This window comes from Squalius cephalus (genome assembly GCF_949319135.1).
Source record: "Squalius cephalus genome assembly, chromosome: 21".
In the NCBI taxonomy this organism is placed as follows: domain Eukaryota; kingdom Metazoa; phylum Chordata; class Actinopteri; order Cypriniformes; family Leuciscidae; genus Squalius; species Squalius cephalus.
This window is the reverse complement of record NC_137142.1, coordinates 12,880,198-12,895,191: the sequence shown is the minus strand read 5'-3', so window position 1 is coordinate 12,895,191 and position 14,994 is coordinate 12,880,198. Positions and strand designations below refer to the sequence as shown.

At 37.1% G+C, this 14,994-nt stretch overlaps 1 protein-coding gene across 3 annotated transcripts in view; it reads left to right on the top strand.

Moving 5' to 3' along the window:
• Positions 1–14,994, top strand: part of prkg1a (protein kinase cGMP-dependent 1a) — a 97,212-nt gene that overhangs the window by 17,805 nt on the left and 64,413 nt on the right. For all 3 annotated transcript variants that reach the window (XR_013819478.1, XM_079854419.1, XM_079854418.1), the window contains exon 3: positions 5,183–5,296. Coding sequence is in view for 2 of the 3 variants with exons in the window: in XM_079854419.1 (XP_079710545.1) it covers positions 5,183–5,296 (114 nt within the window). In the remaining variant the exon portion in view is untranslated. The remainder of the gene's footprint in view (positions 1–5,182; positions 5,297–14,994) is intronic.

Below are 14,994 nucleotides of genomic sequence, written 5' to 3'. Positions count from 1 at the left end.
TTAATGATGACAAATGTGCAAGCACAGATTGACTAGAGGGCCCATAGTCCTCTAAATTCAAGCTGGGGGCCTCAATCTGTAACCAGTTTTTCCAACAATGACTCATTCCAAACCACTTCATCGCTTCCTGCTGAATGGATTTATCCATGTTTTAAAAAAAAACAAAAAAACTTGAATAGAATTCACTGATTGAAAAATGTTCTGTTCTTCAATGTTGTTAGTTTGCAATTACTTTATGACCGTCAGAACCATGGTTAACCAGCATGAAAGGAGTTCAGAGGTGGTGCTACAAATAATCATTATCTGTCACTTTGACAGACTGGGTTGTAAATTCACCATCATTTTCTCTTTTATCTGTAAGTAAATATTGTAACACTTGGTATTTTTTTTTTATAAGACATTGATATCACAAGAACTTCTGTTGCTTTTACTCTTACCAGGTGCTATGTTGCCTGTTTAATGGTTTTCCATTTGCTTATTTTTCTTTAACTTTATTTTCTTTACTTTTAATCCATTTTAGCATCGTTTAGTGTGGGAATATGTCTGAAGTACAGACAGTCAACAGACCTTGTTTTTTTAATTCTATATTTTTTTTTTTAATTAAAAGTATTAAATACATATAAATGAATCAATAAATACAAAATATTTTCAATGTTTTAAGTGAATTTTTCAGTAAATTGTGTAAAATAAGTGTGCCAGTACAGTGTTTCTCTATTAATGTTTCTAATTTGTAAAAGTATTGATGCATTTATTTTATGCAATATTTACTCATGAATTTTCAGCAGCAATTGTCTTTACAGTCACGTTTGATCCCAATCCCCCCAAAAAATAATTCTTACCCCAAACTTTGAAACGGTAGTGTTTAAATATACAGTACAGTGACTGGTTGCATAAACTGCTAAGACTAGTCTTAAAAGTTAGTCATACATGTGTTTTTTTTTTTACTTTTAAATTGTTCATTACTGTTTTAAGTCAGTTACTTATAAATGTAGATTGGTCTAATTTGATACTAAAACGTAAGACTGATTGCCCCTTGACTAACCGCTAGTTTGTCATACTAGTACTTAAGACACAGTCTGAATATAATGGCTATGTTTATGCAACTATTAACACTAGCCAAGCGCCAAATGCGAGTTAAAAAATGTTGTTAGCAAGTATATGAAACAGTGCCAATCGGTAGTTGCCGGTAACATTTTTATGAATGCTAACAATGCAGTTGTGAGAACATGAACTTGAACAAACGTAAACAATGCTTATATATATATATATATATATATATATATATATATGGCTTTTAGTTTTCTGCTGATGTAACCAGAGCCACATGAGCAGGGAAACATATATAGCAATATAAAAATACACAAATATGTGTCACTTTTCCCAGTCCAATCAAATCCCAATGGATAAAATTAAGTCCCGCTCTGAATTTCCTGCTTAATGTTTTTGTTTTACTCAGATGTACAGCATGGAGAGTTCATTTCAGCCTGAAGAGTAAACACAAGACAATCTCCCATCATTTAATATCTGTCTTCAGCGGCCTTATCTACAGTCCGCTCTCTTTATTTCATTTCGTGCATTATTTCATTCCTGTCTGTTTGATCACTTAGCATCTGTCTCTGTGTTATTAATGTTTGTTTAGTAGAGCTCATGTCAGGGGAACATCTCTGTCTCTCTCTCTCTCTCTCTCTTCCTCTTCCTCTTATCTCTGTGAATCATAGGTAATAGATGTTTGGCTGTTGGGCATAAATAGTAGTTGAGCTGCTCTGAACAATAGTGCTTAATAACCATGGCAGAGTAAACATTAATTTGAGCAAGCCAGAAGGAGGCTTACCTGTCATCTTACAATGCCAGCCCTTAACATGTTGCTGTGTGGCATCACAAGAGATTTTCCTTTCTTTGCCAAAGAAGCACATTAGTGTGTGTTGGGAAATGTAATCAGTTGTTCTCAACAATGTCCTTGACCCCGAGGGTCATAGCTTCCTGTCTGTCAGAGGAGGAACTGGAGGTCATGCTATTGGACATTATTACTTCCTGTTGCGGTGGTGTGTGAATTAGCTTTGGGGAAAAACCATTTGAGACACTTAAAATGACTACAACTTTTCAGTGTGATTAAACCCTGGGCTAAACTTTACAACTTTGTCCGTGTATTTAATGGGCTACACAATCAAGAGAAGAAACACAACTACAAGCCAAGTATACTTACAGTAGAATACCTAATTATACTTTTAAGTATATCTCGATCAAAATATTGAGTACAAGTATAGACCAAAAATATTTAGACTTTTCTGTCAGTATAAGTCAAGTATACTGAAGTGCAATTTTAAGTATATTTCTGAGAAGTATAAAAAATAGACTAAAATAAGAAAGTAGCCTATACTTTTTTGTCTTGTTTAAAAGTAGCCTATAGTAATAGCACACTTGAATAAACTTCTTTTTTGTAAGGGATGCTGTAGATATTTAAGCTTAACTTTGATGATTTTATGAATGTCCTATTTGACTATGTCTTGCGGTGCTGATAAACTTTGTTCATATTTAATATTTAATTCCTTAATGGCTCACAGTATAATTTTATGTTGGACTTTTATGGCTTGTTGTCGGTCACTCTTTAATCAATTCTTAGCCTGTTTTGAATTTTATCTCACACTCTGACTTTACCTGAGAAGTTATTTGCATGTTCTAACCTCTCATTTTAATGTGATCTTAAAGCATATGGTGTAATGATTATTTTAGCTTACACTACCTTTCAAAGGTTTGGTGTCGGTACGTTTTTTGATCAACGTTTACTTGATCAAAAATACAGTAAAAACAGCAATACTGTGAAAAAATATTACAATTTTAAATTTGTTTTCTATTTTTAATATAATTTTAAATGTAACTTTATCAATGTTGAAAACTGGGTTTTGGTTGTGCTTCGGCTCTGCTTGACTATGTGGATGAATACGGTTATCCTACTGCTCATAAAATATTCACTAGCTTAATAGATATAACCAGTTTAAATGGAAAGGATCTCAAGCTGACTAGCTGAATACATTACTGTAGCTTTACCTTTTAATAGACATGGTACTTCCTTGAAAATAAATTCCAGTGATAGGCTAATGCTTTACTATGAACTCAGTTAGAAAACTATATATGACAATTGATCTGTTCAATAAAATACCTTACTCGCCTGTTAAAGGGTTAGTTCTCCCAAAAATGAAAATTCTGTCAATAATTACTCACCCTCATGTTGTTCCAACCCCGTAAGACCTTTGTTCATCTTCGGAACACAAATTAAGATATTTTTGATTAAATCTGAGAGCTGGATCACTCCTCCATAGGCTTCTAAGGCATTATAACTTGCTGGCCCAGAAAATGTATTAAAGACATCGTTAATATAGTCCAAGTGACTACAGTGGCTCAATCTTAAGTTTATAAAGCGACGAGAATACTTTTTGTGCGCAACCCCCCCCCCAAAAAAAACGACTTTATTCCACTATACATTTCCTATTCTCGTCGGTGCTGTTGATTCTTGTTTTATTACAAGCTCTGTCGCATTCTCTTTTTGACTCTCCTCTGTTTGACTTTTTTTTTTTTTTTAAACGGGCGATTCCCCGGAGTTTCGTGCTCCATGCATGTCAACCTTTCTCGCTTGTTGTGACAATTAACCTCTGCCACTCCCACACCATACAGTGTTTCCCCTACAATGTATTCAGCAGCGGCGCAGCTATAGAATATATATTCTATATATTGCATTGTGTTATTTATAGTTCTTAGTTGTGCTCAAAAAGATGTAAGTTTGCTCAGGGCTGAAAAAAATGAGGAAACATTTTGGTGACAAGGTGGTATTTGTTCTCATTTGATTAATCATCTGAGAAGTCATAATCAGAGGACAAAATTTAAACTCAGCCAAGCGCAGAATGCATAAATTAGTCAAATCTGTGAATTTGTGAAACATATGTGGAATATTTTTCGCATTAAACCACTGAAACAGAAATATCACAGACAGAAAGAGACTGGCTCATCTCATCGAGTCACACAATGATCTGTGCTGTTTGACGCAAGTATACAAAATGACTAAAACATCTAAATAATTCCATTGTCCACAGATGTTAAATCCATTTTTTATTGCCTGTGATTTTCTCAATTGATTCACCATTGGAGATTGTGGCAAAAAGTTAATTTTGAACTGAATGCAGATACCATTTTTAGGTTAAGGCCAGGTGAAAGTCATTCTTCCCTATAGTTCCGTTCAGCCAGAGCTGAATATTAAGAAGTTAAATAGTCCATCTGTCATCAGCTCTCTCTCTTTTCTCTTACTCTCTAAAATTCTCACATCTCACTGAGCATGTTTATATGCACACCAATATGCTGATAACTACCAAAAAATCAGTTTATTGAAATAACCCAATTTACCGGTTTACATGCAGAGTGATCACTTGGCAATGTAAGTAAACCGCATTTACAAGACTGTATTTACAAAAAAGGTTATTGGCGGTGATGTCAAAATGTAAGCATCCATGTACAGTGTTTCACTTAGAGAATTCGATTTATTATGTGAGTTGAGATGTTAAATAAAGCATTATAAACCTCAAAGTATTTCAAAATGTCAGTGGGAAAAAGAATAAAAACAGTTTAACGCGTTTACATGACCACACATGTTGTTGGCGCTTTTAATTGGTTTTAGAACGTGCATGTAACACACTCACGGTCTTTTCAGGGTCTTTCACCTGTTTAATCAACTGTGAAAAGTGAATATCAGCTGTTGAAAATTGAGAAAAGGTGCTTGACTTCCTGTTATTCTGCTCATAATGTATCATATCAGCCCATCTACAGTTGACACCTCAGAGAGAGAGAGAGAGAGAGAGAGAGAGAGAGACCACAAGAGGTGTATTTTACTGTGCAATCACAATAAAGGTGTGTTGAAGGCTGTGATGTGTGCTCTTTCATGTACTGTATCATGATACCGCACCAGTCGGTACAGCATATTTCATATCCAGCCAATCGTTTCTGTCTGTTCTTTTCCTTATTTATTTATTTGGGATTTTTGGGATTGAAATGACGGGGTCATGCTTTTCCCAGGGGTCTCTAATCTCTGCTCTGTTCACAAACTGTTATGGTCTGGTGGTTTTAAGACTGAACTCACGATTAAATGTCTTGAAAGTGTTTTTTGTAGTATTTACAGCTTGTGTATGTTTTATTTCAGAGGGAAAGGTTGAAGTGACAAAAGAAGGATTGAAGCTGTGCACTATGGGACCAGGAAAGGTGTTTGGAGAGCTCGCCATCCTTTATAACTGCACCAGGACGGCCACTGTGAGAAGTGAGTTCACACAGACCACAGTAATAAATAAAATGATCCTGATTTTGATTCTGATTAAGCAAAGGACATTTTGGATTTTTTCCCCCACTACATACATACATACATGAACACAGCTTGAGTTTATTCTAGGCCACATTTCCCAGTCTGCCAGCGTGAGATTATAATTCTCAGTATGACTGAATACAACCAATCACTCCATCTGTGATCATATGTTATTTCATCAATAGACAGGAGGCCAGATTGAGATAGATGTGAGGGATGAATTAATATTAGGAGGCAACAAATGAATTGTGCACAGATATTCTAGGATGTTATTGTTTATTTTGTGATTTGAACATACCCCAAACCCTGTATTAAAGGGGCTTTATGTAGAATTTAGAAACAGTTGTTATTAGTGACACCAGTGGCCATGTAGTGAACTGCAGTCAGGAACTTATTGCTTGTGCTCGCACTCGTGCAAATGTAGCAAACTATGGAGCTATTCTTGTGCCAATAAAAATGAACGTAGCTTTTCAAGAAACTAATGAAAATATAAATTGAAACTAAATAAATTATCTCTAAAACTGAAAAAGAATAAATCGCAGGCAAATTTTTTTACTTTCGTTTTTAATACACCATGTTTTGCTAACTGTTTCTCATATTTCAATCGCTGATCTGAACTTACAAATGCGCTTCCAGAGTTTTCATTTACGCTTCTGAAGTTTTCGTTTACGCTCCCAGAGTTTTCGTTCGCCGTTCTGACACATTTCTCTCGTGGGGGCGGGGCTAGTAGCAGTGTGTTCTCATTGGTTACTGAGCTTTTGATTGATCGCTTCGTGACCTGGAAGTGAAGACGTCAGTGTTTATGTGTGGATGTGAGCGTCTGTAATCGCAGCTTTCTATTTCATTTTAGTGATATTAAGTTATGTTTGTTTTTTAATTTTATCTGTATTTACCTGCTGCTACTACTTAGTTGGCAGAAGCTTTTTAGGAGCACAAGAGATCTATTCAGTCTATTCAGGTGTAATTGCACATTAAAGTACTGTATATAATACTTAAAATATTGTTTTCGGAGAATATTTGTTTATTCCTGATGATTATTTTGCATGTTAGGCTCTGATTAGGTTCAGCTGTTACAATTTAAAGAGAATACTAGCAAACGTGTGTGATATATTCAGCCGTCAAGAAAGTCAAACTTCAACCAAGTAATCAAGGTTGGCAGCCATGGCCATCACACTACTCATCGTTAGCATGATATAGCCTACGTTTACACCATCAAAATTAATGATCACTTAAATAAGAGGAATTTAAACAAAATGAAAATTACAGTCGTGGCCTGCTGTCAGATACAGACCTCAAAGGGCATTTCATTACATATGTCACAGAAAGAATGTTCTTGTTGCCATTTTTTTTTATTGATAATTGTATTTAGTTATTTCATTTAATTAACACTATCTGCTAACATTTAAAATTGTAAATATATTTTAACAATCATCAACCGTTTCAATCGTGACTTATACAACCAGTTAAATTAATGTAATTGAAAATATGAATTCAAATAAATGTACATTCTTTATTGTCACTAAAGCATATACACAAGTATCAGAGTGAAGGTCTTGGATGCAATTATGTTGTGACAGGAAAGACCAGAATTCACAAAACATTAACTGCATACTATACATGTAATGCACAGTATTCTCATGATATACATTACTATACAAAATGCACAATTACAAATACAGAATACATTTTAAAAATTCAAATGGGGGGGGGGGGGTTGTATTTAAATCTTTAAATCTATGCATTACAACCCCCCCAATATTTATACCATGATCACATGAAAAATATGCAGACCCAAACTTCAACCCCCCTCCCAATGTTCAAACCAAATCTACACCCTTGCAAGCAGTATGAGGATAGTCCACCCAAAACATGAGCATTCTCTCATCATTTACTCTCCTTCATGCCATCCCAGATGTATATGACTTTCTTCTTGACATAAACATAGACAAAGATATTTAAGGAAATAATCCATCTCTGTGAGTCCATAATACAAGTGGATTGTAACCCATGTACGTAAGATTTTTAATAGTTAAAACAGTTTACATTATTAGTATTTCTTTTATCTAGCCTATTGTTTTACTTCAGAAGGCATTGACTCATCCACTGAGGTTGCATGGATTACCGTCACGCTCACTGTGTGTGTTTTTTAAAGTGTCTTTAGGACTCGCAGAGATGGATTACTTTCCTTACAATCTTAATTCGTGTTTATCTGTAGAAAGAAAGTAAAATGCATCTGGGACAGCATGAGGGTGAGCAAAATAAGAGAGAATTGTATTTTTGGGTGAACTATCCCCTCAACATTCATATGCTATTGGTATGCTAATCCAAGATCAGCATAGACTAATAAGAATAAAGTGAAACCTCTTGTGTACTTGTGAACTGTGTTTGTTTTAATCTAGAGGAAATTGAAATATTTGCTAGTTTATATTAAAATAAATCAGGTGTCTGAAGATCAAGATCCCAGTCATTCAAAGGTGATGTGTCTGAACAGAGAAAGATTATTGTCTGAAAAGGACAGTGGATCTCTGGTACTATCACTAACTATCTGGTAACTCTGTGTCAGCATCAGAATTTTGTTTATGGAAATGTTGCTCCACTCCCTGGAAAATGAGAGAGGAAATGTATTATAATCTAACAATACAAACTGCTTTGAACTCCCCATACAGTAACACGTTGCAGACTTAAAATATTTATTATATTTATATTTAAGGGATTTTACAGTACTAAATATTTACCTCGGAGTCAAGCAGCATTTATCATCTGTAATACTGTTGTGTAACCAGTAGATGGCTGTATTGCCCTATATATAAACATATGGATGTGTATTCCCTAGTTGCTGGATGTTTTCAGTCATAATTACTTGCATGTATTAAGTTTTTAATGTGGACATATATTTATTATTAAAGACTATTAAAGATTTAACATTTGTCAAAGAAATGTTCATTTGAAGTGCACTTTTTTCATTATTATTAGTCAAATATGGACACAGAAAAAGCAATTTGTTACTCATACTAGATACATATAATGGCTTTATCAGTCATCTTCATCACACAAAAGTAATCAGAATAAATATTGCAACTAGGGCGATACTTCAAAATAATTGAGTGTTTACATATTACGAACAGAGACGTGGTCTGTGGTCAAGTCGTGTCTCTCCTCTTTCAAAAACTTTGCATCGCAAATTAATCAGCAATTGAGAAATTCAGGTTTAAATAGCTTTATTGGCATGGTAAAAAAGGCTTTACATTGCCAAAGTTGAATCAGGCAGTGATTGACAGCGCTCTGGTCCTATGGCATCGGTCATTGACTGATACAGTACAGATAGGCTACTGTACAGTACTCTAGCTCAATGTTGTTTGGGGTGGCTGTGGGGAAATATGATCTAATCGAAGCAAATATGATCTAATCGAAGACTGTAACCGAATGTAGACAAACAAGTCATGTAATGATTGGGCTAACAGTTAAATCAAGACAACACAGCTCAGCTGTATAATGTTATGGGCTCTCACTGAGCTCTAAAATGCCTCTCCACCTGAAAAAAGCCAGTACTCTATTATAAATAGTATTAGTATAGTATTAAAAACAAAACAAAAATCAGACTTACCACGAGTAGGCTAACGTTATCCAGTATCCTCCTGATATAGCGACGATGACTAATGATAAATATCATTCGTCTGTACTATTCCTTCTATAAGAGATCATCTCAACAATATAGTGTAGCAGCAATAGATATAAACTTAATATCACTAAAATGAAATAGAAAGCTGCGATTACAGACGCTCACATCCACACATAAACACTGACGTCTTCACTTCCAGGTCACGAAGCGATCAATCAAAAGCTCAGTAACCAATGAGAACACACTGCTACTAGCCCCGCCCCCACGAGAGAAATGTGTCAGAACGGCGAACGAAAACTTTGGGAACGTAAACGAAAACTTCAGAAGCGTAAATGAAAACTCTGGAAGCGCATTTGTAAGTTCAGATCAGCGATTGAAATAAGAGAAATAGTTAGCAAAACATGCAGTGTATTAAAAACGAAGTCAAAAAATTTGCCTGCGATTTATTCTTTTTCAGTTTTAGAGAATTTTAGTTTCAATTTATATTTTTATTAGTTTCTTGAAAAGCTACGTTCATTTTTATTGGCACAAGAATAGCTCCATAGCAAACAAGAGACTACATGCGATTCGATGCTCCGAAATACTCACGGCAAAGTTATTTTTCCTTCTTTGCTTAGAAGTAAAAAGAAGTTGAAAATACCTTTGCAGCGATATTCTGTTAACAAACATCCAGACGCCGTCCATGCTGTTGAAAGTGACGTTTAGATGAATATGCAAATATGCACAGCATGCTTTCCTCTCACAAAATAAACACAACAAAAATGGCATTGTTGAGACCCAAAAATCATTCAGTTGATCACTGATGTTCTCTCAACGAGGACGTCATTGCCTTTTCCATTACATGGATTTCTGATTCTGACTGATCTAACTCCCATTGCTCGTGTCTCCCTCTATCCTAATTAGTATTAGCAGTTCCATATTCGGGATATCTTTTGATCAGATACACCATCAGCTTTTCTCATGGATATGGAAAATGAAAATATGCTTGACTGTCTTTTTACCATTTTGGCAATATTTACTTATTTTTATTAGAATAATTCATCAGGTATATACACTCTCTCCAAACGTTACATTTTACTGCGTGTAAAACAATAAGCAGTAAACAACAAACAATGAGAGTGATCATGAACCTAAAAAAGCTGATCAGAAATATAGGCTATATGCTGAGGGCCAATAGTAAAACATAACCTCCAAATATATTTCTCATAAGCACGCACTGTCACCATGCAATGCACTTATTTATGCCCGATTGTTTAAAAACAAATGCCGGAATGCAAAAATCCAAAATCAGAAATTTCCCGGAACAGGATCCGGCTCAAATTAAGCACTGTTATAAAATATATTTGAGACTATAGAGACTATGTAGATCTGGCTATGTGAGACTATAGTTTAAATTAATCCCTTTTCTTTGCATGACACATTAACATTACAGTATAGAATGGCTCTTTCAGCATTATGTTGAATATTGTATAAGTATTCATTTCACATGTCATAGAACGGTAGAGTGACTCTCAGAAGTGCTTAAACACATCACACTTTTGATTTTCCCAGCAAAAATGTCCCCGATCCTTCACATAAAAATCAGTATACAGGCTTTCATAGATAACCTAGGATGTCAGGGAAGGTCTTTTTTTAAGTTTTAAGTAAACTTTGGCACACATAACTTGTCTCTCTTCAACTCACCATTTACATTTTCATTAGGCTTTTCCATATTTATAAAAAGCCCTGAGTTAATTTAAAATCTAGATTTTATTCTGTAATTAGCAGCCAGTTTACACAGCCGTAATTAATGTCCACATTTGTCCCATAATTGTTTTTTTTTCTCCCTTTAACCAGATCATCTCATATGCACAGCCTTGTGTGCTGTGGTTTTTTTTTTTTTTTGCAAGCCTTTTTCTCATTTATAATTCCATTCTTCTCTTCATTTTCTTTTTCCTCTAAACTATTGTTCTCCTTTATGCATATTTTCTTATTACCTCTCCTTGGCTCTGTTTCTCCATTCGCTTTCCCTCCACTCTATCTCTCCTCCCCCGGCTGTTTATAGTGTTCCTGCACTCCTCTGCTCTCTGTCTCTGGTTCTCTGGATAGCGTCTGGGACAGGAAGTGAGCTGAACTGGGATTAAGGGACATGCATGTGTCTGATCTCTCCATGCATGTCAAAATGCAACAGTTATTTTTACTTCTGTTCATGTAAATTTAAATTTTCCACATTTTAAGCGTCTGTTGCATGTTGTTGATTACCTAATTGTCCGTCAATTCCTGTAATGCAATTTTATGGTAGCCTATTGGGAAATTGTACAGCACTGCAGAGAAATATTTAAAATATGCAATTATGTTTTGAAATGATTGTGCATTTTTTGCATCCTTGTGCACCTTGAACATGTAAACCAGGTCATTTTTACACAATGCGCACAAGCATACCAAAAAGGGACGTGATTTAAAGCACTTTTTACATGGAGTTGTAACCATAACCAAAAGGTAATTCGCATAGATTAGTTTTTCCACCACAAAAGGATAATTTAGACAATGTTGCATCTCAAATATATTAACTTTAACAAAAAATAATAATTACTGCAATGAAACAAAAAGCTTTTCATTACTGTTTTTAAACCCTCATACCGTACATGCGTAAAAATCTGATGGACAAGTCATTGTTATTTTCTGTGATAATCAACATCATTGCATGATAGAGCTTAAATTTTGTTTATGCTTTAACAAAAGCATAGGCTTTTCATTTCTGTTTTTAAACCCTCAGACTGTACATGTACAATTGCATCCTTAGAGTTTGATTAAATGTCAGAATGTAACTTTCCCCACATTGTTTGTGCTACAGACATGAATGATACCTCACATTCTGTGGCTTTTGAGGAGAGCTGCACTATTTGTTTTCTTAGCGATCTGACAGTTTTAAAACCTTTTGCTACTACAAATCGTATCCTGGCAGACACCACTTTTCCTCAGAAGTAGTTGCCATCTTAGTGTTTGCATAGCTGTGTGTATGGTTATTCATCTCTCTCTCCCTGTCTCTTTCTTTCAAACACACACCTTTTGTTGTGGCTGGTTTCCAGTGGTGTCTGCATGTAAATGAGTCCTCAGGAGAAGTCATGGCTTAGAGCATTAGAATGCACAGGGGAAACAGCATAGATATGTCAGCGCTTAAAGTGGTTTTGACCTGGTGTGATCTTACCCATCCTACAGCTGCCCTGTCCTTTCACAGCTATAAACAACAGAGCAGAGCAAGAGCGAGCAGGCCCAGTGCTTCACAGGACACATAAGATGAAGGCTCTTTATCACAATACTCTGATGTAATTATTGAACCATAGTGGATGCTCTGTGAAAAGCATTGGCATAGCCAAGCAAGCCTGTAGGAAAGCCAACAACATTATTAAAGTAAGTGTTTAATATGACATCCCTGTTTGTTGGTTTATAGAATACAAGATTAAAGGGGCTATATGTAAGAATTTTCATGTATTAATCACATTTATTGCCTGTGTGAACAGTTTGTAACAAAACACCTTCCCCGACTTCCTAGGGTGTCTAAAGCCTGTATACTGATTTTTATGGGACGTTTCTGGGAAAATCAAAAGGATGTGAAGTTTACGTGCATTCCTAGCCTCTCTTCCGTTCTATGACACATGAAACAAATACTTAAACAATGTTTAACATAATGGCGAAAGAGCCATTATATACTGTAATGTCAATGTGCCAGGCAAAGAAAAGGGATTAATTAAAACTAGCCTCACAAGCAAGATCTATATGGTCTATAGTCTCAAATATAGGCTACTTTATAATATCATCATAATGTAATTTGAATACCTCATCTGTTGACATGATGCAGGTGAATTACAGAGCTTGTGCAAACATATCCACATTGCTATGATCAGATTCTTTCTTAACTGCTGTTTTCTCACCACTGTCATTTTTGTTGTGCGTTTATTTTGTTTTTTGAGAAGAATGCGCACCGCACATATTTACATATTCATCTAAACGTTGCTCTCAGCACTGTGGACTGTGACGGGATATTCGTTAACAGTATATCACTGCAAAGGTATTTCCAACTTCTTTTTACTTTTAAGCAAAGAACCAAAAAGAACTTCGCCGTGAGTATAATGGTTCCTGAAGGATCATTGAAGGCACTGAAGACGAGAGTACTGAAAGTACTTTTAAAATGTTAAAACATCTTGGTTACCGTGGTAACCCTCATTCCCTGATGGAAGGAACAGATGTTATTTCAATTGACAAAAGGGGTTTCAATCCCCCTATCACTGAGTTTTATAAAAACGGCTAATAGAAATGGCGAGTGAAATTTGCATGCCTAGCCACTTCCCTATACATATGGGTATATAAGATGATGGCATGCATCCACTCATTAGGTTTATGCTGAGGAGCCGAGACAGTGTCCCGGCCTTTCAGTGGAGTAGTTGAGGGTTGTGGCAGGAGGGACATAACATCTCTGTTCCCTCCATCAGGGATCAAGGTGCATCAGTGCATCAGGGATCAAGTGCCACAACCACTGGACTGTGTTATGAGTGTCGACAATGCAGATGCTGGCAAGCTATAACATGCTCTTTTGGCAACTGCTATTGCTAAGTCATAACCTACCCAGCGCCCCATCTATGCCCAAAATCACTGTGTTAATGCTGGGGAAGCATACGTAATCCAAGTGGAGAGGTACACTACAGAGGCCACATCCTACCAGTAGGAAGGAACATGTGGAATACACATATGGACTGACCCGTGGTGCAGTGCTACATATGTAATAATCTCTGCGATAGCCTCTAGCTAGAGAGGGATGGAACTACTACAGGCACAGAGACAGGGCAGAGTTGGATTCGGTAAATTTGATGGCACATCTCACGAATGAACATGCGCAGTCAGTTCTGAACTACATGAATACATTCAGGGGGAAGACAGCGGTTCCACTGAAACAATTTTAGAGGTTCCTGGGGCATATGGCATCCACATTCGCGGTAACGCCGCTCGGATTGATGAGATTGCTTCAGCACTGGCTACAAAGCCGAGTCATGAGATGGGCATGGTGCTGTGGCACACTTTGTGTGACCATCACACAGAACTGTCGCCAAACTTTAGCCCTTGGTCAGACATTGCTTTTCTATGAGCGGAAATGCCAGAGACTGAGGAAACTGATCTTTTATTGAAAGCTTGGGTACCAAAAAATACTTTTTTCAATGAAAAGAAAAGATTCACTGCCCTCCTTCAGGGGAAGGAGTGGTGCAATCACCACCTCCTGGTTCAGAGCAGCTCCCTCCATCTCTGGGTCACCCACCTCAGGGCGGTTTGATGAATGTTTGGAGAGGTTAGCGGCGGCCTGAGGGACGGGCTGCGTCGCCTTCCCTTGTGAGGTCTTGACATTGCGGTGGGGATGTTATCTCTGACCGTGCCAGGGCAGGTGTAGAAGCTGTAGGGGGACGCCCTCTGCGATGAGCAGACTGGTCCAGTCCTGGTAGCAGTGGTATCAAGCTGGGGCAAGATGTGCCTAATGGCCTCTGTCTGCTTTTGGACTGCAGAGAACTGCTGGGCAAAATCCTCGACAGTGTCGCCTAAGAGGACACACTGCGAGATGTGGGCGTTGAGAAAGCTCAATTTGTCAGCAATCTCAGCAAGGTTCAGCCAGAGATGGCGTTCCTGGACATCATCTGGTCGAGGGCCCACACCGTGACCTTGGCCACCCATAGGGCGAAGTCAGTCACTGTATGCAGTTACTGCATCAATCCCTCGTGCAGTTCTTTGAGTGCTTTGGCCTGATGTACTTGCAAGATGGCCATTGCATGCAGAGCGGAGGCGGCCTGTCCAGCGTCACTGTAAGGCTGTGTGTCCACCAAAGCATTTTTTCACGCGGCTGGCGTGTTTTTTCAATTGTTTTCAATGGGAGCGCCGCGTTTTTAAAACACCATGAGCGTAACGAGGCGCTGAGCGTTTTTTTCACGCTGAAGCGCTGAGCACTCTGCGTTTTTACAGGTCGCCGAGAGTTGAAGAATGTTCAACTTTAGGTAAAACGCAGCGCTCATCACTGTCA